We start from the raw sequence: 27,665 nt of genomic DNA, 5'->3' as shown, positions 1-27,665 counted from the left end.
TCGCTCGGGTTCGCGGGCTGTTCAGGCTGCCGTTGGAGCGGGTTTCTCCACTCTCATCCTCCGTCGTTTCTTTAACTTTTCAAACACGCAGCCGCGCCGGAGCGGAGCGGACCGGAGCATGGGATCCCCGGATTCTTAGGAACCGAATCTGAGCTGGGGGTTTTGACCGAATTTCAGCGAAACGATGGCGAACTCGACGGGGAAAAACCTCCCCGAGCAGCGGAGGAAAGGACAGGCTTTCCTGGACGAGCTGCGGCAATTTCACCACAGCAGAGGGTGAGCGGGAATTTCGGTCTTATTATAACTTGGGTGACCGGTGAGGGGTCCGGACGGCTCATTCGACTGTTTTTCTCCACAGATCTCCGTTTAAAAAGGTTCCCGTGGTGGGTGGGAAGGAGCTGGACCTGGGCGCTCTGTATGTGAGAGTGGTGTCTTTAGGGGGCTTCGCGAAGGTAAGTTCCTCACACACACTCAACTTAATATTTCTCATCTCACACACACTCTTCCAGCCCGGTTCGGCGGATCTGTCCGCGGTTCTGCCGTACATCGGCCTGTGTAAGTGTATGTGAGTGAGTGAGTGAGTGTATGTGTGTTGTGTCGTGTAATGTAGTGTGTGTGTGTGTATTGGCCCCAGCCGCGCGCGCACACACACTTTCACACACACTCACTTCAAAATTACCGGGCGGCTTTTACATCGATTACTCGTACCGAGTCTGAGGCACCGAACCCCGTCCGGATCCGCCGTGTACATCAGCGGCTTTATCCCTCTCGTGTGGCGGAGGATTGAGCGACTGTAGGCCGCACTCAGGCCTGTGTGTGCCGCGCTGTAAATACAGCCGCAAACCTCGCACAGATCCGCGGGCCGGGGTCCGGTGGGCTCGGACGGGTTCGCCACGGAGCACATTGTTTCCCGGCTACTGGTTTGATTTATTCATTTCACATGGGAAAGTGTAAGTTAGCTGGAGTGCTAATGGGAGTTAGCATGCACACACACACACGCACACACACATACACACAGACAGACACTGTTGACACACACACACGGTCCTGCATCTGAACCGAACCCCTCTCACCTGTCTCCTCACCCTACAGGTGTCCGACAAGAACCTCTGGGCCGAGCTGAGCGAGGAATTCAGTTTCCCCAGGAGCTGCTCGAATGCTGCTTTTGTTTTGAAACAGTACTACCTTCGGTGAGTCTTTCTTATTCAGTTTCTCTCTGATCAGCTCCGGCACATGTGCTCAATGTTTACAGTCGCTGCGATGCACTCACACACGCGGCTCGGTTCTGACTCACAAGGGTGCGTTTTGGAGGATCGTATGTTCGTGTTGATGATTTAGGAGACTTTTTACAGCGTTTTTTAATTTCAGCTTTTGTTTAACATTATGTGGCAAAAGTGATCTAAATCAGGGAGTTTTACACTGGAAAACTGTGCTTCTGGACTTGTATTTGAGTCACTTTTAAGGATGCATCTGTCAGTTGCATTGAAGTATTTTGTTTTAATGACAGGTTTTGCATGTTTGAATAAGAGACGCAACTCTGTAATAGGATTTAGTTCTTTTCTACTTTTCTAATTGCAGTTCTTTTTTCTATAAAGTGTTAAAGTGCATCGTTTCTTGTGTTTTAATATAGAAAGATTTTAAAATACAAATCAGGAGTTTTACGGCATTAAAAGGTGGATATTTTGGACTTGCATTTGGGTCACTTTTAAGGATGCATCTGTCACTTGCATTGGTCTATAGGAGTCTTTTGTTTTATCGGCATTTTTGTGGTTTGATTTTTTAGTATTTTTTTTAAAAGCTTCACAACATGCATGCACTGATTCTTGTATATTTAAATATGAGACAAAAACAAAATCAGGCCTTAGTTTAAGTAGTTTTTTGCCACTCACTGAGTAACGCATGGTTCTTTTGTAAAATGTTGTAATGTAACATTACAAGTGTTTTAATATGGAAGGATTTTCAAGTCTAAATCAGGAGGTTAGAGGGTTGTTTTGGACTTGTATTTGGGTCACTTTTAAGGATGCATTTGTCACTTGCATTGGTCTATAAGAGTCTTTTGTTTATTAGACAGTTTTGTAATTTATCAGTGTTGATAAGTATTAAAGAAATTTCACAGCGTGCATGTGCTGAGTCCTGTATATTTAAATAAGAGACAGGAAACTTAAGAGTGCTGCCTGATTGTTTTGGATCTGTGTTCAGACTTCACCTGTCACTTGGTTTTGCCATATAGAGCGTGTTTTGTGCTTTCTAGGTTATCTGTGTGTTTATGAATGTGGTTAATGGTGTTTTACAACGTGCACACGGTTGATCCGTTGATAAACCACCAAAGGCATAATTTCACCAGCTGTTACACATGCAAAATCGTACTGTTTTTATATATTTGTAGTATCGGCAGCGAGGAGCGCACGGCTGTAGCACTGCGGTCTGCTCTACAGTGAGCGCGGCTGCTGGTTTTCCACGTGCGTTCCTCTCTAGTTTAGTAGGTTATGGGGGGGTGAGACAGACAGACTTGGCAGCAGGGAGCGTTTAGGCTGTGTGGGCCGTGAGAAGGAGACGTACACCTGCCATGCAACGGACTAAACATAATCACCATTCTGCAAAGCGTCTTTTACCATCCTCACAGTCGTTGCAAGAGAGCTTGTTTGTTCGGCGACGAGAGCTCAGAACGGCGAGGGATGCAAAACGACAATCTCCCGTGTGTCTTCGTCGTGAGAGCGGAGAGAGATCCTCGTGAGAGCTCTCCAGTGAGAGATTGCATGAGCTTTAACTGTAGCATATGCATATTTTTATTAGATGTGCTCTCTTTGGGTTTTATTTTCATAATCAAAGGCCTCAGTGCTGCTCAGTTCTGATGTAACGCTGGTTGTTTTTGAAATCCTGGAGAGGTTTGTGTCATGTTGAGGTGTATCTGTCTCTCGGGGAGTCTGAAGCGCTCGGTGGAAGCGAAGCCAAAGAGTTTAGACAGACATGATCACTCCGAGCACTCCAGAAGCTGTAATGAAGAATTTTTGCAACATCAAATGAGAGAAAATCAGTTTTTGCAGTATTACTTATTATGACTATATATATGTAAACACTCGCAACTAGTACAATTACAAAATTACTTTTTGTAAACCAGAAGCATTCGAGGTTTATCTCAAAGCCACTGAAAACCTCGGGAGTGTCCCACGCGCGTCACACGAGGGAAAAGGGATTCAGAAGATCTTGCTTTAGTAGATGCTCATTTCTGTCGGCTCTCACTTAGTCCAGTTCACTCGCCGACAAACACTCGCTGGCTCCAAAGCGTCACGTTTTCTTAGCAACACCAGTGTGAGTCTTCAGACAAAAATGAAGGATTTCATTTGCACTTGTTTCATGGATTGCAGTAGAACAGGTGTCTCTATTAGGACGCTGTTGTCTTGTGTAACTCTTTTCGCTCATGCCGAAAAGAGGGATTGGGTTGTGTGTTTACACCGTCACAGCTGAGGAAGAGCTGGCGAGGGATTTGAACTTGGGTCTTTGAGTTTGTGGTATGATGCGCTTGCCGCTGAACCACTCGGCACTGATCGGAGCCTGTGAAATGAGTCATCTGCAGTCAGGCACTCCGTCTGCCAGCTAAAGAGGGGAGAGCAGCTAAACAACACATGTCAATGTCTTAATCGGCAAATAGTCCGTTTTTAGTGACAGCGCAGCTTTATTTTTTTTATGCATGGTGTATGTGTGATGTGGTTTGTTCTTACCAATCATTTATTCAGTTCATGTCAGTTCATTGATTTAATTTGACTAATAATTCAAATGTTCTCAGTTTTTGAGAAATATTTGGTAAGTTTATTTTATTGTCTTTGTTATACGGTGCATGTACTTACTATGCTAATAACAGTAAATTATGCATAATTCCAAACTAACCCTAAACCAAAGCCTATAGTAAGCACCATGTTAATCAGTATAACGCAGTACTTAATTGTGTAATTACACTATAGTGAATGCTTTGTGAATCTGTTTATTTAACTTTAAATAAAACCTTTAAATTGCATGCAAATGAGCCTCAAATGCAAATCGTCTGAAAACATAGAATATAATTTAATTCCTCTGTTCATATCTAGCCAGACAGTCTTTGGTCTCAGATTTGTTTTTGGTCAGCCTGCTCTCAGTGTGGCCTTAAAGAGTGTAAATTTCACATGTGAATATGTAAAACATCATGGTCATGTTATGATAGTGTTTAATTTATTCTAGTTTATCCACAGCCTGCTTTGCCTTAGTTTAGTTTCATTGTAGTAGAGAGGAGCTGCATTGCATACACTCAGTTTTAATTCTGTTTGAAGATGTAGATGTTGCATAACCGTTGACTGTAGACATATTTGATTTTCTCCTAGACACAAATATATTCAGCAGCTCCTGCAGGTGAAACTTGACCTTTTTCTTCTGTGTCTCCAGTAGAGGGCAGTAATTCTCTGTCTGGACCTCAGGAATGGGGATGTTCACGTGAACGCTGACTGGATGCCGTAGTTCCTCATCAGTCAGCTTCATTTCTGTATTTACATCTCCGGTTTAGACAGCAGATGCTGTGTTTTTTGCCTTTTATGTTTATGAATGAAAAGAGAGAAACGGTTGCTGGAGATCTGCCTTCCTTCAGCATCTGTTTGTGATTATCGAGTGCTCCATTAGATGATTCAGGTGTATTTGATTAGTGCTGGAGATAAACTTTGCAGAAAGGTAGATCTCCGAGAACAGGACTGAGCGCCCCTGACTTAAACTACGTAATAAACCCGATGATAGTGTCTCGAGAAGCTTAAGTTTGGGTTTGTCTGAACTCACACGCTGACCTAAATGAGACAATCATCAGCATCTACATTATGTTTTGAATTCATTGAGTCACAGCTGGTGAATATAACGTTGGTATACAATTTGAAGCGATAGTTCACCCAAAGTTGAAAATTGTCATTATTTTTTACTCACCTTCATGTCATTCCGGACTTGCATGAATTAAACATAAAAGGTTATTTTGAAGAATGTCGGTAACCAAACAGTTTCTGTTCTCATTTTCATTATATGGACAAAAAAAATAAAACTACAGTGAAAGTTAAAGGGAACTGAAACTGTTTGGTTGCCATCATTCGTCAAAATATTTTCTTTTTGTATTCCACAGGGGAAAAAAAGTCAGGTTTGGAAGCACCTGAGGGTGAGTAAATAATGACACCGTTTTCATTTTTGGGTGAACTATCCTTTTAACTTCAGCAAACAAGTTTTGCATATCACCGTAATTCACACAGATTGTGAAAAAATTTAATCTGACGAGGGAGGACTAGCGTTTCTTTAGTGGGTCTGGTTATCTGCTAGGTATCTTGTTCAGTTATATCAACTATCACTAATTAAAATCCTACAATTACACAGTCCAGGGAGTTGAATGTCTGTCCACGCTGTGTGTGTCCAGTGCAGTGTGTTATTTTCATACAGTGTGTTTATGGAGTGCAGATATCTATTTATAGTGTTTGTATTGTAGCACGTGGGAGGTTGTGTGTAAGTGAAAGCTCATTCAGTTGAGGGAACCACTCATGACTCATACTCTCGCGCGGAGCAGGACTGTGAATATTACTATTTGACTCACAATACAGTTGATCCCTGATTCTCTGGAATAAACGGCTCATGCTTTCTGACCGTCTTTCAGTGTGTGAGGTTACAGAGTTGTGTGATGTGGTAAAGTGTGCCGTTATCTTGTGTTTTAAGTGAGGGTTTGATCAAGTGTGACTTTTGTTAGGTTGCAGAGTTTTGCATGTGTGTTTTCTCTTTGCATTTAATCTTTCCAGTTGTCAATTTGTCATTGTCTGTTTGTCGTCTTAGTATCACTTCCGAAAACTTTTCAAATCTTAATTAAATTATGTGTAAGGTGCATCTTAAAGCAATAGTTCACCCAAAAATGAAAACTGGTAGAAAATGTGCTCACCCTCAGGCTATCCAAGATGCAGAAGGGTTTGTTTCTTCATCAGGTTTGGAGAAATGTAGCATTTCATCACTTGCTCTGCAGTGAATGGGTGCCGTCAGAATGAGAGTATAAACAGCTGATAAAGACATCACAATAATCCACAGCACTCCAGTCCAGCACTTAATGTCTTGAGAAGAGAAAAGCTGCATGTTACATACAAATGCTAATCGATTTTCTCAGTCCCTGAGGTACGCAGCTTTGTGTGTTCTGTGTGCTGATGTCTTTTTCTGGTCTCTCTGCAGCTATTTAGAGAAGTATGAAAAGGTGCATCACTTTGGAGAGGAAGATGAAGAGGAGCAGCCAGGGAATCCTAAACATTTGCTTCCGATTGGTGCAATACCCACGTCATACAACTACCAGCAACACACTGTATCAGGTACAGATGAGCCCTGTCTGCTTCTCTGAAACACACACACACACACACATACGCACACACACACAGCTGGCTCAAAGGGTTAGTGTGTGTTGGAGCTGCACCTGTGAAAACTCTTAATGCCATGAAGAAATAGTACTCCTGCCACTGCACTCCTTTCAGAGAGACAGACGATATTTCCCTGTACATAAGGGTTGGGGTAGGTTTTAGTCTCACTATATGAGGACATGAACACGTGAACTTCATTTCCAGAACTGCTCTGAGAATCATTTCACCAGCATTTGACCAATTCATTTGATTAAACTATCGTCAGATACACACTAACTCAAAGATTTTTTCGTGAAGGTCTCCCAAAATGAGTTTGGTTTAATTTAAAAAAATGAGTAGAGTGTACTTCTCAGATTAATAATAAAAAAATTTGGTTTAGTAAAACATTTTCTGAAATCGTATCGCACAGGAACACAATTTTTCATACGTGTTTTAATTTTAACAATAAACCTCTGATGTGCAGCACTTTGTTTGCTAAAAAAAAAGAAAGAAAGAAAGGAATTGTTTATTTGATTTAAATGATAAAAGATTTAGACTGTATTAAATATTGTTCTTGAGTTTGCCATGAATATACTCTTATATGGCAAAAATTATAACCACAGATTTCCATAATACATTTGTATTAAACCATAAAGCACAGAATCCAGAAAAATGAAAACCGATGACACCGAATTTCTGAAAAAATAAAACATTTCATAGGACACTGTTGTTGTAGTCTTTTTTTTTTTTAAACATTAAAATTTAATCTAAAGGTTGCATTATTTTACAGTATGTGCACTTACTGTGTGCTTATCTAATGAAGTAAGGAGTAATACAAGGTAACTATATTGGTTAAGATCAGGTTTAGGGGTAAGTTTATGGTTACTTTTAGTACTTCAATAAGTACATATTATGTATATGCAGAGCAGGATTGTAAAATAAAGTGCAATTAATATTTCCTAACCTTCTATATGCTGATGTAGATCATTTTGGGAGAAGTGAAGTTTACATGTGGTCTGAACAACCCGATGCCAGTCTCAAGACACACTCAGACTGCTCACAATTTCTTCAGGAACTCTTTAGGAATATAACACAGTTTATCTTTTGCTTATCCTTTGTTTGACAGACTATCTCCGCCAAAGCTATGGGCTGTCGACGGATTTCGTCCCTCCATCCGATTACAACAAACTGGTGCTGTCTCTCCTGTCTGGGCTCCCGAACGAGGTGGACTTCGCCATTAACGTGTGCACGCTCCTGTCCAACGAGAGCAAGCACGCCATGCAGCTAGAAAAAGAGCCCAAACTCGTCACGCTGCTGCTGGCACACGCGGGAGTCTTCGACGACTGTGCGTTTAATTCTGCGGCTACCAGAGTATTTGCACTTTGGGACTGCATGCGTGTGCTAACGTTACATCTGTTTGTCTTTCAGCGTTAGGCAGCTTTTCTGCTTTATTTGGGACAGACTGGCAGGAGAAAACGTCACGGGACTTTGTGAGGGTAAGAGAAGATGTCATCATGCATTTCTTGCTTGCTTTCTGCTCTTGTGCTCTTAACTCTCTTATTTTCTTGTCTTCTTAGTTTTGGAAAGATGTCATTGAAGACAATGAAGTAAAAGATCTCATCTCAGACAAGAGCTGCACACCCCAAAGTATGTGGTTGTTTGCGTCCCGGCTACTCTTGTTTCAGTTGATGTGGTAGTTTTGCTTTGATTAGTTGATATGTTTTAATCAAGCATTACGTAACACTAAGTGTGCATTGTGTATTTTTCAGACGGATTGGAGACGAGGGACGTCTGCACTCCTCTCTTCCACCCGAAACGTGCCGTAGGTATCGTAAACGTCGAGGGCCAGCGGGTGTTGCAGGTGGCGATGATTCTGAGAAACCTGTCCTTCGAGGAGGCCAACATCAAACTCCTGGCAGCTAATCGCACATGTCTGCGCTTCCTCTTACTGTGTGCGCACTGCACCTTCATCCAGCTGCGGCAGCTGGGTCTCGACACGCTCGGCAACGTCGCCGGAGAGGTTAGTCTACATTCTACTAGGTCTTTATAGAGTGCTGAAATGACAACATTTTTTTTTTAGTCGGGCCAACATGCAAGTTTGCATCACCAAAATTCCCCTAAAACAAAAAAAAAAGGATTTTTCCATCCATTGGCTTTTGGATTACTGCTGAAAATAAGCCCTTTTTTTTGTTTGTTTGTTTGTTTTTTTTGTCTGAGGCAAACATATGTGACCCTGGATGGATCACAAAAGCAGTCTTAAGTCTCTGGGGTATATTTGTAGCAATAGCCAAAAAAACATTGTATGGATCAAAATTATCGATTTTTCATTTATGCCAAAAATCATTAGGATATTAAGTAAAGATCATGTTCCATGAAGATATTTAGTAAATTTCCTACTGTAAATATATCAAAACTTAATTTTTGATTAGTAATATGCATTGCTAAGAATTCATTTGGACAACTTTTAAAGGTGATTTTCTCAATATTTAGATTTTTTTGCACCCTCAGATTCCAGATTTTCAAATAGTTGCATCTCAGCCAAATATTGTCCGATCCTAATAAACCATAAGTCAACGCAAAGATTATTTATTCAGCTTTCAGATGATATATAAATCTCAATTTCGACAATTGACACTTAAGACTGGTTTTGTGGTCCAGGGTAACATATAGGTTTTTAAATTGCTCTCTTATATTATTTCAACTTGTTTCTCATCATGAAAATACCCAAAGAAGCTGGCATGATATTAAAACAACAACTAACATGTTTTATTCATGTAAAAAGATTGCATTAGTGTAGTTTAGGGCTGTCACTAATGATTATTTCGGTAATCGAGTAATCGGTCGATTATTTAAACAATTAATCAAGTAATTGGATATTTTTTTGTGATTTAAAAAAATAGACCCAAGCAAACAATAGACTTTAAAATGACTTAAAATACAAGAAATAATAATTGGTTTTCAAATAATTCAAATATCAAAAGCAAGTAATCTATGGTTTTAAGGAACAAAACAGCTTAAATATATAATCTAATAAAACAATATAATCATAACTTATGTACATTATGTATTATATCAAATGCCATCTGTCTCTTTGTCCTTTTTCCAGCTTCAGTTGGATCCAGTTGATTTCCGAACAACGCATCTGATGTTTCACACCATCACGAAGTGTTTGTTGTCACGGGATCGTTTTCTCAAAATGAGGGGTAAGTATGTTTTTGGGTGAACCATTTGTGCAGTAAAACGTCCGGTATTCTGTGAGAGTTGCCCATTATTTCCAATGCATCCTACAGCCATGGAAATTCTCGGGAACCTGAGCAAAGTGGAGGATAACGGCGTTCTGATCTGCGAGTATGTGGATCAGGAGTCGTACCGAGAAGTCATCGCCCTCCTGACGCTGCCGGACATCATGCTGGTCATCTCCGCGCTGGAGGTCCTGTACCAGCTGGCCGAGCTCGGGGAGATCACGTGCTCTAAAATCTCCTCCGTGGAGAGAAGCATAGGTACACGTTCACACGGTCAACGGTTTCCTCTCTCCAAAATCGTACAATTATTGTGATGTTTCAGCCTGAAAATTTGGTTGCCGAATTTTGGTGCACCACCAACCATCAGGAGCAGTGAACTGACATGTTTTGCATGTTCATGTGTCAGATCTTCTAGTGCGGCTGGTATCAGTGGACCTGCACACGTTTGGACCGGACGCCTTGACTGCAGTAAAACTCATCGAGCATCAGGCCTCGAGCAGTCAGGTCTCAGAGGTTCGGCCGCAGCTTGTCGAGCACGCTCCCACACCCACGCAAGGCACTCCTGGTGCTGGTAAGTGTCCTATGCATCCGCTTTTTGTTTTTGTGTGTGCTAGAGATGTGCAAAATTACATAATCAGATATCACATGAAGTACTCGCTCTTTTAATAACCGTTGAGAATAAGTGATTTACACACAATGCAAGATGGGACAGATGAAAATGCAGTAACACTTTATTTCATGGTGTCCTTGTTATTCATTGCATGTACTTACTTATTAAGTAATAATAATATATTATACATAATTGCATGCAACTAACCATAAACCAACCCTCATCCTGACCTTATAGTAAGTGCATATAGTTAATTAACATTACTCAGTATTAAATGTATAGTTACACTTTAACAGGTGAATGAAGTGGAAACCAAAATGTACATTTGCATCATGTCAGAGCTCACTGTCTGTCACACATATGTGACCATGGAGCATAAAACCAGTCTTAAGTGTCAATTTTTTTGAAATTTATACATCATCTGAAATTTTTTTGAAATTTATACATCATCTGAAAGCTGAATAAATCAGCTTTTCGTTGATGTATGGTTTGTTAGGATTTGACAATACTTGTCCGAGATACAACTAGATTTGAAAATCTGACTCTGAGGGTGCAAAAAAATCAAAATACTGAGAAAATCGCCTTTAAATTTGTCCAAATGAAGTTCTTAACAAAGCATATTACTAATAAAAAAAGTTTTGATATATTTACAGTATGAAATTTACAAAATATCTTCATGGATCTTTGTCTTTACTTAATATCCTAATGATTTTTGGCATAAAAGAAAAATCGATAATTTTGACCCATGCAATGTTTTTTTTTTTTGGCTACTGCTACAAATGTACGACAGCGATTTAAGACTGGTTTTGTGCTCCAGGGTCACATATTTTATTGGATTGTAATATTTCTACTCCTCTTTTAAAAATTGTTTTATACTGTTGAAAGGTTTATTTCAAAGAACAAACTTTTATATACAGGTTTTATGAAGGTAACTTAACCTCCAAAAATTCATGCAAATTATTATTATTATTTTTTTTTTTTTGCAGTGTTATGATAAAGCGCAAAAGTAGATTCCCTCATCAGTGTTTATGATATTGAGTAATATTATCACAAAATAGGAGATACTTTTAAACAGATGTTGTTGTAGTGACTACTGCTTTAAGTCACAAAAAAAACTGTATGGAAGGGTGAGTTGAAATGAAAAATGAATGAGGAATGAGTTCATGTAATTTGTATTTACAGTGTGTTTGCATTTGTTTGTTTGTAGTGAACAGGGCGCCTGTGCAGTCTACGGCTCCGCCTGGGATTGTGGAAGTAGATGGAGAGAAATTCACAACTCAGTGGTAAGATTTACTCTCTTTCCTTCTTGCATTTCTCAAATCTGTTATGTTTTCTAGTGTTTTATGAATGCTTTCTGCTCTTGGTAGGCTCAATGCTCATTTCGAGGTTCATCCAGACGGCTCGGTCTCTCGCTCCGAGATGTACTCTGAATATCTGGCGACCTGCAGCAAGATGGCGCGGGGTGGCGTGTTAACATCCAATAACTTCTACAAATGCCTGAGGTGAGATTAATGGAACTGTTGGGCAGATGCTGTGAAGTTGTAGTTGTGCCGTCCCCAATGGTAAATGTTAAATGCTGAAACTCGTCACTCAAACACAAAATCAACGCTGTGCTTGTGTGTTTCTCAGGACGCTGTTTCCTAATCACACGGTGAAGCGTGTGGAGGACACACGGCTGAGTGGGCAGGCTCAAATCCACGTGGTTGGTGTGCGGAAGAGGCCGATTCCTCTTCCTGTCCAGCTTTATTTTCAGCAGCAGCAACAGCAGGCCAGTCCTGCACCAGTTCTCAAGCACGAAGCCCCCTCAGAAACCCCTCAGCCCCTGTCAGGTAGAGATACAGTGTCATTATTGGTTCAAGAACTCTCATTCTAGCAAGAGAGAGATTTCACACTACACTTGATCTTGGGTTTAAGTTTTTTAAACCCTGGTTAAAAGGCCGTTGAAATGTTTCATACTTATAAACAGAATCTAGCACTGTTTCTAACACTCTGGTTTGTTTTCACATTTTCACAAACTCTGAATTGTGGTGTGAAAGCTACAGTGTGAAAATGTTAAAGCTGTAATGTTATAGCGAGTTGTTTAGCAACAGACAACCGTAATCATAAACCTCATAAAATATTCATTCACTTCAAAAATGGTTTCAGAATACTTCAGGCAACAATTTAAGTTTAATAACCTTGTAAATATATAAATAAGAATATCAGCCTTGGGCCTTATGAAATCTGTTTTATTTTTTCTACAAAAATAAATAAAAATGTTTTACAAATTATTATTATTATTTTTTTTTTTATCAAAAATTACACATCAGTTGAACTCATAAAATTGTAACAATAATAGTACCCTATGAAAAGTTTTTTTTTTTTTTTTGGCAAAGTGCTGCAGCTGTTTACTGTTTAAAACATGGATGGAAAATTTATTCTTGTATGTTAGTCCTTGATGTATTATTATTATTACTTTGAGATAAAGCAGTCTTTTTGAAGTTTAATATTTACAGACACTAGTCATTATCGTGATTTGAATAAGCGTGCAGCAATATTTGATTTATTCATCCAAATTTTGCCAAATTCTTTTATACAGCAGATTGCATTTTTATGACTGGATTCTGCAATTCCGCCCATGTTTTCTGCATCATGAAAATCATAAGACCCTAGTTAACCCCATTGTGCAGTGCTGAACTTGAACACCAGATATAATTTACCCAGGTGTAAGAATAAAACAAAAGCCCATACAGTGTTTAATGCGATAAGCTAGTCGCATTTTTAGCTGATTTGTTCTTTCTCATTTGTCCATGCAGCGCTGCCTCCTGGTGTGGGGGGGCAGCTTGTCCGGGCACCAGCACTAAGCCTTACTGCCGGCCAGGCAGCACCACAGGTGGCCTTCACCATGCACCGAACGTCGCACGGCAACGCTCCCAGTGCTCCTGCGCCAGCCCCGACTGTTCCACGACTCCCCATGAACCCGCCAGGACAAGCTGCACTCCCTCCCCCCTGCCCTCCCGCCACCGCCCCAGTTCCCATACGACCCAATGACATTCTCAAAACAGCCATGATCCAGAGCTCCATCCCCACGGCCACCGCTGCACCTGCTGTTCCCAACCACAGCGTCTCATCTACCCAGCAGCCCCTGCTCCATCACACTCCCGTTACACTGATCCAGCAGGCGCCGCCGCCCCAGGGACATGTATTCACAGGTCGAGTGCAAGGTGTTTGTCCTTCGGTGGCCCAACAGCGCCTGCAAGCCCCTCAGGGACAGCAAGGTGCCCCTTCCCAAGAGGCTGTGGTTCTTGCGCCGCCTCAGTATGTCAGTGCACCTTGCACTCCGCTGGTGGCAGGAGGGCAGGTCATGACTGTCTCAGGCATGACTAGCAACCGCGTCACATTTCAAAATATCGCCCCCAAACCTGCACCGCAAGCTCAGTCGCCACAGCCTCAACCTCCACAGCAGCAACAGCAAAGCTTAGTCATCGTCAGTCAGAATCAACAACCCAACTCTGCATTTGCCCCGGCCATCCATCAAATCGTTCTGACCAACCCCAGTCCTCAAACCATCCAGCCGCAGCCCACGCAGTCTCCCGCTTCCCCAAATGCACCAATCCCCAACCCCATCCCCATGCAGCAATCCCCGCCCAACACAGTTAGCCATATGCTGTCTGTCAAGCGCCAGTTTCAGCAGACTCCGCCCCCTCCTCCTCCCCCAGCCCAATCTACCTCCACAGAATCCAGTCTGATCAAACAGTTACTGCTTCCGAAACGCGGTCCTTCCACCCCAGGCGGAAAACTCATACTCCCCGCTCCGCAAGTTCCCGCTCCTGCGTGCACAAGAGCGCCAAGCCCGCAAGTCGTATACCAGGTGACCAACAGCGGTCCGGTGCCGTCTCAACCGCAATTAAACGTGCAACTTATGCAGAGCCCCTTGCAGGCGACCGGTGCCGTTCCCATCTCCATCCTCCCAGGGCAGATCATCTCCACCTCCACCCCTGGCACCCTTCTGCAAGCTACGCCCAGCAACCAAGTTACCTTCACAGTAGTGCCAAACTCTGGCTTCCCCGGTCAGGGAGCGCAGACTCCGCCCACAATCGGCCTGCAGTTGACTCCGCCTCTGCCAATTGCAGGAGCCACGCCCATTCCACCTTTCCGAGGTGACAGAATCATCTGCCAAAAGGAGGAGGAGGCCAAGGACGCCACGGGACTGCACATCCACGAGCGCAAGATCGAGGTCATGGAGAACAACTCCGTCACCGATGGTTCGGCCAAAGCCAGCAATGGTGAATCCGCAGAGGTGGACGGACCTGCGGCAAAGCTGCTCAACGGGAGGAAGTTTGACTCGAGTCTACCTCCATACCACTCAGGGAACAGCCAAGCAGAGGCACTGAACGGCCCTGCGGCACAAGATGGCGACAGCGGCGGCCCTGGGAAGCAGACGCCCTCTGACCCTAAAAAGCTAATGGTGAACGGGGTGTGTGACTTCGATCGATCAGACGCCACCCATCCGAGCAAAAACATTCCAAATCACAAGGCTTCCAAACACATGGGGAACGGCGAGGTGTTGTCGCCTCAGAAAGCGCACGGGCCTTTCGGCCTCAAGGACTCTCTTGCTGCTCCTCAGCAGGACACTGCCAAAGCAGAGCAGGCCGAACGCCTGGCCAACGGGCCCAGCCACGGCACCGAGATCTCCAACGGCTCCAACTCGGAGACACTCGGCCTGAGGCAACAGCACCCACCTCATAATCACTCTCCACCTCCACCCGTTTCCGAGCCACCACCCCCGGCTCACCCGCTGCCTCCCGCTAATGGCACCTCAGAGAGCCGGCCGCTGAAGAGACCGCTGGAGGACAGGGACAGAGATACCTCCGGAATCCCCAACAAAATGGGTGTACGGATAGTGACCATCAGCGACCCCAACAATGCTGGTAACAGCTCCACCATGGTGGCCGTGCCGGCCGGCGCAGACCCAAGCACAGTAGCAAAAGTAGCAATAGAGAATGCAGCGCAGCAGAGACCAAGTGTGCCCTCGGCGCTTCCTGAAACCAATGCTCAGGTAATGTGCTTTGATTCATGGTTTGATGCTGGTTACAACAATGATGCTTTTTTTTTTACTATAGACAAAACCATTGCTTTTTCATGCACTGAACAATGAGATTTTAGCCAGTGTTTCTTTCATAAGCATCCAAAATACACATTCAAGTGTTTTTTTATTACACTTTATCTGTTTACATCTGTTCGGTTACTGTACATATCTTTAAAACCTGTGGGTTTTTTCAGCACATACATAAAATACACATTAGTTTTATTCCCGTCTAAGTTTTTTACAGTGGGGTTTGTTCATATATCATTCCCCTGATTTATGTAACACTTTTTTTCTGGCTGTTGATCGTTCATTAGATTAATGTAGATTAGATTAAGTTAGATTAATATGGTGATAGAAGGAGAAATCCAAAATCCTCTATGCAGAAACCTTTAACTCTACAATGTCAACCGATTGAAATAAGAATTTTTGAACCTGACTTCATCCAGTGTATACATTTCTTTAATGGAAAATTATGCAAATCATTGCATATTTAATTAATTTGCATATTTCAGAAAGCTTGTAATACAAAACAATTGTCTGTGATTTGTTAACTAGTGAAAGAATGATATCTGTAAATGTTTACCCTATTCAACTGTAGTGTCTTAATTAGAAACAAGTTTATTTACTTGTCGGTTTTAGATGCTTGTTAGATGATGATTTATTGAAGTTGATTTTATTTCCTTGTGAACTGACTTCAGTTGCTTATATTCCGATGAAATTTTCTCATATTACAGGTGAAATTAACTTATGCAACAATTCTTCAGTCATTTTTCATTTTCTGTGGTATTTGGACTGAAAAACATTCTTGCACTTAAATTTGCATGGTTACAAAATTATTTCCAGTTTTCCTCAGGCTTACAAAATGTACAAAAGTATCAGCAAATTTAACTACGATTCATTTCAGAGCAGTTAATAATGCCAAAGGCCACATCTTCAATTATAAAATCAAAATGAGAAAAAGAATCATAAAATAATCAAAGAAAACACTAGCATAATACTAGACCCAAATGGAGTATCCAGTAGGGCTGTGCGATTTGGGGAAAATATCTAATTGTCAAATTTTTTTTTGACAGATTGCGATTGTGGTTTGATTTGTGATTTTAATTTCGCAAAGTCGAGCTTTAGCTTAATAATGTCAATAGTGTGCAGCACAGTATGGGTATCGTTACCCTGCTGAAAGAAAACAATAGAAACCATCACATAAATTCTTATGATTTCCATTAAAACAATTACAAAATTTATTTTTGTAGTATGTTTTGGGCATTATTTCAATAGGATTTACTGTTCTATTGTTTCCCATCTGCCATATTACATCCCACCAATAGAATCCATCAAATACCAGTAGACACCAATATAGTTTACATTAAAGCAATATAATTCCCATTATAACCCTTAAATCCATTACATTTTCTATTGTGTTTTGGGAGGGGTTCTATTGTTTGTTTGTTTGTTTGTTTTTTCAGCAGGGAATATTATAATGGTATTACTACTTTTACAGAATTTACTTAATTACTGATTTTCACAGGAAAGATTATTTTGTGTAAATAAAGATCTGTATTCCTTTAGTCAATTATTAAAGTATTTCATAGGTTGATTTATTCATTTTTAAGTATTTGAGATTTTAAGAACAAGTGGAAAATGTGCTGAATGTTTCATTTCATCCAAGTGAAATGAGCAAAGCAGTTAAACTGAGTTTACACTTGTTTTAAACGCGGAGCCAGGCGTGAGTTGCGTCAAGCCTCGTCCATTTTGCCAGATGCGCTTGTAGACACTAGCGGTGCGGAGCCACGCGCGAGTATAATCGAGCATTGCGAGACAGACTGCGTGTGTGCGGTGAGTTTCTCTCCGTGAGACAGCAGAGAGGAGCGAGTGTGAGAAGCATTCAGAGACTCAGGCTGTGTGTGCGCTCTTCTGAATTGGGAATAGCGAACATGCATTATAAACTTGTTTCAAATTAGAATCTGTTGGGGAGATAAAATGTGCAAGATAACATTCATGTACTAATAACAAGATCTAAGAATATATCGTTTATTCTCCAGCACTGAAAGCAGAACCGATAAGGGAGCTCTTGATATGTTGTGACACAGCTCTTGCAAATTAACGTTACCTTTTTTGTTTGGTGTCTGTCATATCAAAGTAATCTCATATTACGTAAGTTTTTCTTTAGTATTAATTTGCCTAACGATCGATCTGACCCTGTAGATGCCATGATCACACGCTCTCTTTCCCACTTTGTTTTTTTTTTTGTTTGTTTGTTTGGTTTTTTTTAATGGTGGGTGTTTACGCCTTTGGCTAGCGCAGTGCTGATTGGGGAGAATGGAGGTGCTCTCACTCTATTGGTTAGTAAGGCTGGCAGTCATGCATACAGTATGCTCTTGAACAGACTAATATCGCATCCACATCGCAGGCGATTAGCGCAATGTCTCAAATAGCTATTGTGATTTGATTTCAATTAATCGCACAGCCCTAGTACCCAGTTCGTATAGTAAGTGAAATTTACACAATTTATTTTTTACATTTTATTAAGTGGGAAAAAAATTAGATGAATCTTTGAATGATTCTGTGTGCATTGCACTAAATTATTTTAGTCCTTGCATTTACTAAAAAAAAAAAAAACAGCAAGAATTTGTAAATACACAATATGATTATCATTTTATACTATTATTATTATTGTTGTTATGTGCAGTAGTTCATGTATTCAGACTTGTTTCAATTTTCCTGTGTGATAGCAGCCTATGTCAGTGCAGACTCCGCCTCCAGTGGATCCGGCTGCACAGGGAACCAATCAGAGTTCTCCAGCACCTGCCCTCTCTCCAGATCAAGCACGTAAACCTGGACAGAACTTCAGATGTCTGTGGCAGGCATGCAAGCGGTGAGGACGCCTGTGATGCGCTCTGCTTTATAGATGCTGTTCTTGAGAAGGATGGTTCATGCTAACTTTAACGTGTTGTTCCAGGTGGTTTGACACGCCATCACAGGTGTTTTACCATGCAGCTACCTATCATGGCAGTAAAGACGCGTACCCAGGGCAGTGCCAATGGGAGGGCTGTGAACCTTTTCCTCGCCAGAGACTATCCTTCATCACACACCTGCAGGCAAGATCCCATCTTTCTCTTCTTCTATAGATGCAGGTATAATGAGGTGTGTGTTTGACTGATCAGAGTGTGTGTTTTGCAGGATAAGCACTGCTCGAGGGAAGCGCTCATAGCTGCACTCAAGCTGGAGGAGCAAACGCAAGGCAGCAACCCCAACACTTCCAAGTGTGTATGACTTCTCTAGCTCCTGCTGGCGTATGGTTGTAGATGATTGTGATGGAGATTGTGACTGTGTTGATGTGCAGGTCTCCTCCAGCGGCGGTCAGCAGTCCTCCGCCGCCTCCCAGACCGCAGAAAGCGCTCGTCAACCACCCCAGTGCAGCTCTGATGGCTTTACGCAGGGGCTCGCGAAACCTGGTGTTCAGGGACTTCACAGTCAGTATTACATCATGTCAGCAATGACCGTTCTGCTGGTTATAGATGCGTAAAGCCTGAAATGTTTTATTCGTGTTTTTTTTTTGCTCAGGACGACAAAGAGGGACCAATGACCAAACACATTAGACTAACTGCTGCCTTAACGTTAAAGAGCATCGCCAAGTACTCAGATTGTGGACGGAAGTAAGTTAACCCTTTCAGTGTGGTTGTTGTGTTTGAGATTTCTCATTTATAGCATAAATTCATAATCATTTAAGCCAAAAGGTTTTTTATGTGTGTGTGTGTGTGTGTATATATATATATATATATATATATATATATATATATATATATATATATATATATATATATATATATATTAATATATATATATATATATATATATTAATATATATTAATTAGTGCTACAAAATCGATTAATCGCGTCCAAAATAAGTTTGTTTACACAATATGTTCGTGTACTGTATATTTGTGTTTATATAATAAATACACACACATATATAAAACTTATTTTTTTATAACTGACTTTTTCAGTATATATATATATATATATATATATATATATATATATATATATATGAAATAGATGTAATATTTATATATTTCATACATAAATATGAATATTTTTTTTATTTATAAGTGTCTGTGTGTGTATTATATGTACACAGTACACACATATTGTGTAAACACAAACTTTTATTTTGGATGCGATTAATCACAATCGATTTGAAAAGCACCAACATACACACAATATTATCAATAACATTTCTGTGGTCATATTTCAATAATAAAAAATCCATTTGTGTAAAATTGATCTAAGAAATTTTTAATTGTCATGAAAATTTAACAATGCAAAAAATATTTTCTTTATTTTAAAGTCTTATTTCAGTCATGTTTAATTAATTAAATGTATTATTCCAATATTAAAATATAATAGCATAATAATAATAATAATTAAAATTTACATATTAAATATTTAGATAATTCGATCATAGTAAGAATTTTTTTAGTACAGTACAAAAAATTCTGCATTGCAGTAATGACATTTAGAGTACCATTTCTACAAAAGTATATCTACATAAGATAAAAAAAACACTTTATAAAATTTCAGTTTCTGTAAGATGTAAGAAATGTTTAATTTTCATAAATTTAACTGCGAAAAATCTTAATGCTTTTAAAAGACCTCATTGTTGTTGTTTTTTAATTATTATTACTGTTATTAATAATTCTATGTAAGTAGTAGTAACTATTATTAGAATTATTGCTGTTCTTAATGTAAACTAAATATTTTATATTTTGGGATGAAATGTGGCTTTTTGGGATTCACTTGTTCCAGCTTGTTTAAAAAAATAAATAATAAAAATCAGCATAAATTGGCTCCATAAATGTAGTCGGTGTGTATCTGTTGTAGGACTGGGACAATAAATCGATGCATCACGATTCGTGGATCGAGTCAGAGGTTTCCTGAACGCATCGTGATTCTCTCTCGAATCGATTCTGAGCTTAGTCTTTATCAGCAGATGGCGCTGTAGGCTAGTTTTTAACCACACGCTCACGAAGAAGTGCGTTTGTGTGTTCGGCTGAGTAATGTAAGTGTTTAAATGTACTTGCACATCGGCTTTTATGATGCGAGATTAATGCCAACACAGCCCACTGTGAACATCCTTGTAATTCGCTGTCGAACTTTATGAATGATTATTTTAGGTTCAGGTGGTGTGTGTGTGTGTAAGGTGCTGGAAGCAAGCAGAATGCAGCTGTTCCTAAAGCACGCAGTGCCATCTGCAGTTAAAAACTAAGTAGAGAGAATCGCGACGCCTTCATTTCTCGATTCGCGATGCATCGGTTTATTGCCCCCAGCTCTAATCTGTTGTGTGTTTGTGTTCAGGTTGGTAAGGCGGCATGAAAATCATCTCTCTGTGCTGGCGCTGAGCACTATGGAGGTCTCCACCACGCTCGCGAAATGCCTTTACGAACTCACGCGCTCTCTGCAGGCCTGAGCTCAGCTCAACCCAAAAACCTTCAGAAGGAGACGAGAAGCCCATTTCCCCATTCTGCTGCCTCACAGGACGCCAGCGGTGTTGGGTCGTGGGGCGAAAGCTCCCGTTCGTCTCCCTAAACCCCCCCCCCCCCCCCCCTCCCTCTCTCCATTCCTCCACCTCCCTCACAAACTGCCACGGGTCTTCCACCAGCCACTCAGAAACCAGCGCCCATTTCACTCTTCTGACCCCCTCTTCACGCCTGGCCCGACGAGCACATTTTTATAGTCCCGGAGGAGCGCGGGGGGATCCTGGGGGCGGGGCAAGTGGACAAGGTGCGGGGCGGCAGGGGTGTGACTAGATTTTGTTTTTCTTTACAACTTGATAGCTTGGTTTTCTTACTTGAGCCGATTATATTTTCACTTATTTATTATTGAAATAAATACCAATATAAGTAAATGAGAAAAAAAAAATAGTGTAAATATTTGTGAATAGATATAAAGTTAAATCTCCCTCCTTCATGCCGCTGGTATCAGAAGCATTACGTCAGTAGGTTCAGACTCAACCCCTGGTTACTCGTTTGAGATGTGATTCTATGCTCAGCAGTGGATGAATGTACTTAAACCCTGTAAATATTCTGCGAAGGTACTGATGCTGTAAAGTTTTGGGAGGGCTGGCGGAGGCTACAGGTTTTTCTTTGTGGAACTGTGATTTGTTTTTTTTTGTTTTTCTCCCCTTTTTTGTACTATTATAACTTGTAGAACTCATTTTGCTGGCTGAAAGAGTATGAAATAATATATCATATGTCATTTTGTAGAAGAGACAAACATATTGAAGGTATTCCCCTCAACCTGTATTCACTGTAAGCGTCGGAGTACGAGCCCGACGCCCGTACGTGATTCTTTTTGTATTTGTAAATTGGAGTTTTATACAGGTTTTCTCCTGTGTTCTTTGCTTTCCGTGCAGGTATGATATTTTCCTCCAGACCTTTTTTGTATCTTAATATAGTGTGGGATTTTATTGTACTATTTTGCATTTTCTTTATTGTTTTTTTTTCTTTTTGTTTTTCTTTCATCCATTCTTACGACCACGCCACATTCCGGCTCCCGGACCCCAGGCTGTCCTCTCTGCTGTGTGTTGTGTAACATTTATTACTGCCTGTTGTGTTAGCATCCCAGCGGGGTCACGACCCCTAACCCCCGCCCCCCCACCTCACCATTTCTGCAGTGTCTGTAGGGTGTGCGATGATACATATATCTAACAGTCTGATATAGATTGGCTTCATTTACTTTGGTGACTGTTTATAGTTTTTAAATAAAAGACTGAACATTTTTGACATACTGTTGACAAGCCTTTTTTTCTTGGAACCCACCAATCACCTGGATAGAAACGTTTCAGGTGTGTTTGATTAGGATTTTTCATGAATCAGTGTTAATAGAAAAAAAAGGTAACTTATGCATATAGAGAAATTCAAATTAAACCGTTTAAAAATAAATAGAAATGCTTAAAGCACATGCAAAATATAGTATAAATGCAAGAAAACATGGTAATTTTTATTATGCATGTAGAGAAATTGAGAGCTGCACAAAATATCCACCTTTGCAACACAGAAATAAGCTGTTTATATACAGCACACACAAAAAAAAGAAATCATAAAAATTGGCTTTTATCTTCCTTACCTCATCTCAAGTTCACTGAAACTGCTAGTTCTACTTATAAGCATGCAGATCTCTCAAGCAGGAATAAAAAATAAATGCACGTCGAGTTCAGCAGGAATGAAAATTAAAGTGTATAAAAATAAATAGAAATGCCTACAGCACATGCAAAGTAATGTATAGATATGCACTGAAAAATGCAAGGGGAAATATGTTGCATAGAAACTTGACAGCGTGTCCATGCAGTTTAATAAATATTTGCATGATGTCTGAATTAATGGGATGTTCTAGTGACTCTTGAATCATAAATCCGCTCATGTGAGACTCAGAAAATCAATCAAATTTACCTGGCGAGAAACCTTGAATGTACCTAAACATTTCAGACATGATACAGGACGGTGACATCATTAAGATGAGCTCACTCAGGTGTGTCTGATTAGAAACACACACACACACACAGAGAGTGTTATGCTGCACGAATTTTTTAGCACTTTAGCTCCTCAGGTTCTTCCAGTGCGGCGGGAGGAATGAGGGACGAGCCCGCGAAACAAGTAAGGTTAAAAATAGATTTGGATTATTAAAACAAGAATAGTTTCTGACAGGTGTGCGTGATTACCGCTCCACTTCCGTGTTTGTTATAATTTATTTTACCACATTTTTTTCCATTTTTAATTTTTGTCGTTAGACAGTGTAACAAAAGAGACTAAAATATTTAAAATTAATACATTCCAAACAATAGAAAATAATTTATAGCGAGGATATAGCCGTAGTAGCAGCAGCGATGTAATTCACACAGTTCACCACAGGAGGGCGATAAAGTTCAGTTGACGCGCCTTTTTTTAGGCATTTATTGTAACAAATGGGAGGTATATATATATTTTTCCATTTGGTCACAAAAGTGAGATGTTTTTTTTTCAGCTGCACAGAATAATCACTTTACAAAATGTATTTAAATTGTTTCAAAACAGCGTTTGCTTGTGGCTTGAGTCATTGACGGGAATGAAATGCATTAATGTAATTCCTATACTTCACCACATGATGGCGTTAAACTCGAAATTTAAATAGATGTAAAATTATATATTTTACTTAATAAAAGGAGTAATTTGACAAAAGTTTTGCTGCTTCACAGGGTAGTGAACAATATATTAAATCAATAGAAAATAATTCAATTCAAGGTTTTCCTCTCACTGGAGATATAACTATAGAAATCATTTGCAGCCATGTACTTCACACAGTTCTCCACAGGAGGGCGTTACCGGATGTGCGGAATATCTTCAAAATAAAATACTTTTTTTTTAAATTGCGAAACAGTGAAGATTCAAAATAAATACAACGTGGATGAAAGTGCACAGATTATTATAATCAACTCAAGAGCACCACTAAATAAAGCAATAAAATAATAAGTAAGTTATAAAAGAGGAATAAAACGTTATACATAGTAGAAATGTCTTTAGAAATAAACCGCAGTCATGTAATTCAAACAATCCACCACAGGAGGGCGATAAAACTCAAAATGCATATTACAGATGTAAAATATATTTAGTAATTAAAAGGGGTAATTGGACAGATACCTTTTGCTGCTCATTGTAATTGCATTTTTTAAATCAATGCACAATAATTTACTGCAAGGTTTTCCTCTGAATCGCGTTAAATCTGTAGAAATTAATTGCATTCGTGTAATTCATACAGTTCACCACAGGATGGCGCTCTGATACAAGAATATAATTCTACAGAAGAAAAGGGAGGTTTTACAGATGTTTTATTGTTGCAGAGGGTCGTGATCAATTTATTAAATATATGAAATCAATACAAATTAATTTACTAAAAAAATCGCATTAATGTAATTTATAAAATTTAAAAATAAATCGCATTAATGTAATTCACACAATTCACCACAGGAGGGCGATGAAACTCGAATCCTAAATGTCTACTACAGATGTAAAATATATTTACTGTATAGTAAAGGGGAATTATTTGACAGACGTTTTTCTGCTTCACATGAAAATGTATAATTTAATAAACATCAAATCAATGCAAAATAATTGAACAGATTAGAATTGAAGATGTATAAATTATTAGCATCAGTGTAATTCATAAAGTTCACCACAGGAGTTAATTTGATTTGAATTTTTAAAAATGTAATATTTATGAAAAATATATTTGGTCGCCGCACAGTTTAATCAATAATTTATTAAATAAATAAATAAATAAATAAAAATTAACATAAATTTTCAAAGATGTATTTCACACAGCTCACCACAGGATGGCGCTCTGATATAAGAATATATTTCTACAGAAGAAAAGGGAGGTTTTACAGATGTTTTATTGTTACAGAGGGTCGTGATCAATTTATTAAATAATATGAAATCAATACAAATTAATTTACTGCAAGGTTTTCCTTTCACTCGCGATAAATCTGTAGAAATAAATCGCTTTAATGTAATTCACACAATTCACCACAGGAGGGCGATGAAACTCGAAATTTAATTGTATTATAGATGTAAAATATATTTATAGGAAACAAAATGGGAAATTTGACAGAGGGTTTTTTTCATGCAAACAATTTATTAAATATTAATGCAAAATAAGGCTTTCCTCTGACTAGAAACAAAGAAGTAGAAATAATTAACATCAGTGTAATTCATACAGTTTGGTTAAGTTCCTCTGACTCACTTTATTAAATAAAATATATGATTTATCTATTTTCAGGAGGATTTGCTGGAGCTCAGGTGTACTGTATGTGCAACAGTTTTCAATCTCACAACAATCAGAAGTCGTGACTCACTTTCTCTCCATTTTCTTTGTGTTTCTCTCATTTAATAGAAACCTTTTCTTTAACATTTCAGAAAATCTCTCCAGATGTTTATCCAAAGATTTCCAGAACTCTCTGGACCCTGATATTATGACCCGAGTCAAGATGTTTCAAAGCTTTTACATTCAGCGAGGAAAAGACAAATATGATGAAAACAGTGTAATGAGAAACCTAGAGAGAGTTCATCTGAAACTAGGCTCATTTGTGTGTTCAGACTGGTGACGGTACATTAAAAATGCAGTTCATACAGTCATGTGACTTGAACACAGCTCTTATATGATAAATGTTTGCCATTTCAGACATGAAGATGCATCTCCTGATGAAACTGTGGTTCTCTTTTTATTCTGTCTGATTGTGCATCAAAGATAATAGTCTTTGGGAACCTGCTGGTGTTTATAACGGCTGTAGTTTTAGTTCACATGGATTCAGATCTACCTGCTGCTGGTTTTATTCTGAGTGATCAAATAAAAACCTTTTTTTTTTCCTCAATGAATTGTTGATTTCATTCAGAAATATGTCATGCAATATATTACTGATTTGTATATTTTCATGAGCTTCAGTGTCTGCTCAAAAAATGTTCATTATATGCTTGATATTAAACAAATGAACACAATTTTATAACTATTTTATCTCTGAGGACTCATCACCATGTCCTAAACTGCTTTAAATAAAAGTGAGATGATCATAAATGTTGTCTGAAAGAAATATGCACTTCTTAGCTGTTTTCATATCCGTGTGATCTGGTGCGTCAGGAACTCAGATATAAGAAGGTCAAGAAAGCCTCTCAGAGTTCAAACAGCAGCAAACTGAGCGTCAGCTCTTTACAGGACTGACACACTCCTCCAGACACACAGCCAGTGTTCAGTGCTCCCAGTGTTTCTGAAGGAATAAGACGAGCGCAGTGGTTTAAACGCTGGTTCTTAACACGGACGCCGCTGGTTCAAACCTTCACTCTTGGTTTAAATGAGTTTTCAGTGTTTCTGACCGAACAAGACACAGCTCCAAAAGAAGAGACGGTGGTCTGAACATCAGAGCTAGATGTGGCTTCAAGCCTCACTCTTGTGCTGGAGACAGTTTAGTTTCACTGGATTCAGCTGAAGAAACAAACCTGAGACACAGAGACAGAGACAGAGACACAGAGACAGAGACAGCGACACGGAGGAGCCTGTGGCCCAGCGGTCTGAGCGTCAGCTGCTCACCCGATAAATCAACAAACAAATCCTTAAATAAAGTAGAAAAAAAAAAAAAAAAATGTTTAGTTTCTCTAGACTTTAAAGAAAAAAATAAGACAAAACTCCAAAAAAAAGGAGCTTGCATGTGGAAGATGCTGTGGCCCAGCGGTCTGAGCGTCAGCTCCAAACCTGAGAGCTCTGGGTTCAAATCTTGAGTTAAAGTTTAGTTTCATTAGTCTTTAAAGAAAAGGGAAAAAAAGACAAAAGTCCAAAAAAAAAGAGGCTTGGGTGTGGAAGACGCTGTGGCCCAGCGGTCTGAGCATCAAGTCTTCACCCGAGAGCTCTGGGTTCAAATCCTGTGTTAAAGTTTAGTTTCATTAGTCTTTAAAGAAAAGAAGGAAAAAAAGACAAAACTCCAAAAAAAAGGGGCTTGTGTGTTAAAGAGGCTGTGGCCCAGCGGTCTGAGCGTCAGCTCCTCGCCCGAGAGCTCTGGGTTCAAATCCTGAGTTAAAGTTTAATTTCATTAGTCTTTAAAGAAAAGAAAAAAAAGACAAAAGTCCAAAAAAAAGCTCTCTGAGTGTGGAAGTGCCAGTGGCTCTGTGGGCTGAGCGCGTCTCTTTGAAGGAGAAGGGTCCTGGGTTCGAGTCCAGTCTGGGTCACTGAAACGCACGGTTGTGTGACGGTCGTCCGGTCGTGAGCTGTGACAAGCTGTACAGCGGATCAGAGCGCGTCCAGAGACGAGAGAAGGCTGGACCTGAAGGGGGAGTGAAGATCCAGACGCTCCCCCTGGGACTTCAGACACCAGACCCAGCAGCGCTTATCCAGCAGGAAACAAACTTTTCTGTTTCGACTTCTAAAAATTGATCCAGCACAGGCTAAGTCGACAATTTTATTTCTATAAAATTATATTCTATCTAAAGGATCTATCGTTATATCTATTAATCAGCACACATATCCACACACACACATATCTGAGCTGTAAAGAGCTCCGCAGCATCTGCTCCTGGACTCTTCTGGCTCCTGCAGATGAAGAAGAGTGTGTTTGTAGGTCTATAAACGAGATGCTTTCTCACACGGAGATGAACATCAGCTCCAGACTCTGATCCGTGTCAGAATCACAGACGGATGAACCGTTCACGTCACAGCCGATCAGACGCAGACGGTCCTGATAAAGCCTCATTTATCTGAGACACGCTTCTGTTCAGGACACAAACTGGACCGTTTTAACTTCAGACTACACATCAGCCACAGCTCATCCACACAAACCTGAACACAAACCTCACTCGAGAAGAACCGGATCA

The 27,665-nt window shown here is 40.0% G+C and overlaps 1 protein-coding gene and 1 long non-coding RNA gene across 3 annotated transcripts; both read left to right on the top strand.

Annotated features, from left to right (window-relative positions):
* Positions 1–155: 155 nt before the first annotated feature.
* On the top strand, positions 156–22,061 carry LOC109062050 (AT-rich interactive domain-containing protein 2-like). Of its 2 annotated transcripts, none has more exons than XM_042737493.1 (21): positions 156–276; positions 359–452; positions 1,093–1,190; positions 6,202–6,335; positions 7,486–7,704; positions 7,788–7,855; positions 7,937–8,006; positions 8,129–8,379; positions 9,466–9,562; positions 9,650–9,859; positions 10,008–10,172; positions 11,419–11,494; positions 11,579–11,713; positions 11,841–12,040; positions 13,007–15,249; positions 18,012–18,151; positions 18,236–18,374; positions 18,457–18,539; positions 18,620–18,749; positions 18,841–18,932; positions 20,635–22,061. In XM_042737493.1, exons 1-21 carry the CDS (start codon positions 185–187, stop codon positions 20,744–20,746), a joined length of 4,848 nt encoding a protein of 1,615 aa, XP_042593427.1. In that variant the 5' UTR covers positions 156–184; the 3' UTR covers positions 20,747–22,061. The 2 variants fall into 2 exon arrangements, with proteins under 2 accessions (XP_042593427.1, XP_042593420.1); XM_042737486.1 differs by having other exon boundaries at positions 18,009–18,151.
* A 603-nt stretch (positions 22,062–22,664) lies between these two features.
* LOC122139579 lies at positions 22,665–25,681 on the top strand. Its single transcript, XR_006156405.1, has 3 exons — positions 22,665–22,931; positions 25,090–25,116; positions 25,227–25,681. It is a non-coding gene; the product is annotated as an uncharacterized LOC122139579 (long non-coding RNA).
* The last annotated feature ends 1,984 nt before the right edge of the window (positions 25,682–27,665 follow it).

The sequence above is a fragment of the Cyprinus carpio genome, chromosome A4, assembly GCF_018340385.1.
Source record: "Cyprinus carpio isolate SPL01 chromosome A4, ASM1834038v1, whole genome shotgun sequence".
Classification (NCBI taxonomy): domain Eukaryota; kingdom Metazoa; phylum Chordata; class Actinopteri; order Cypriniformes; family Cyprinidae; genus Cyprinus; species Cyprinus carpio.
Note: the sequence above shows the minus strand (reverse complement) of the source record. Positions and strands in the feature narration are given on the sequence as shown.

Bases quoted from the DNA above. Each gene is read 5' to 3' on its own strand.
- LOC109062050 (XM_042737486.1), top strand. From the start codon at position 185: ATGGCGAACTCGACGGGGAAAAACCTCCCCGAGCAGCGGAGGAAAGGA. The intron at 15,250-18,008 runs GTAATGTGCTTT...CCTGTGTGATAG, and splicing joins TTCCTGAAACCAATGCTCAG to CAGCCTATGTCAGTGCAGAC. The intron at 18,933-20,634 runs GTAAGTTAACCC...GTTTGTGTTCAG, and splicing joins TACTCAGATTGTGGACGGAA to GTTGGTAAGGCGGCATGAAA.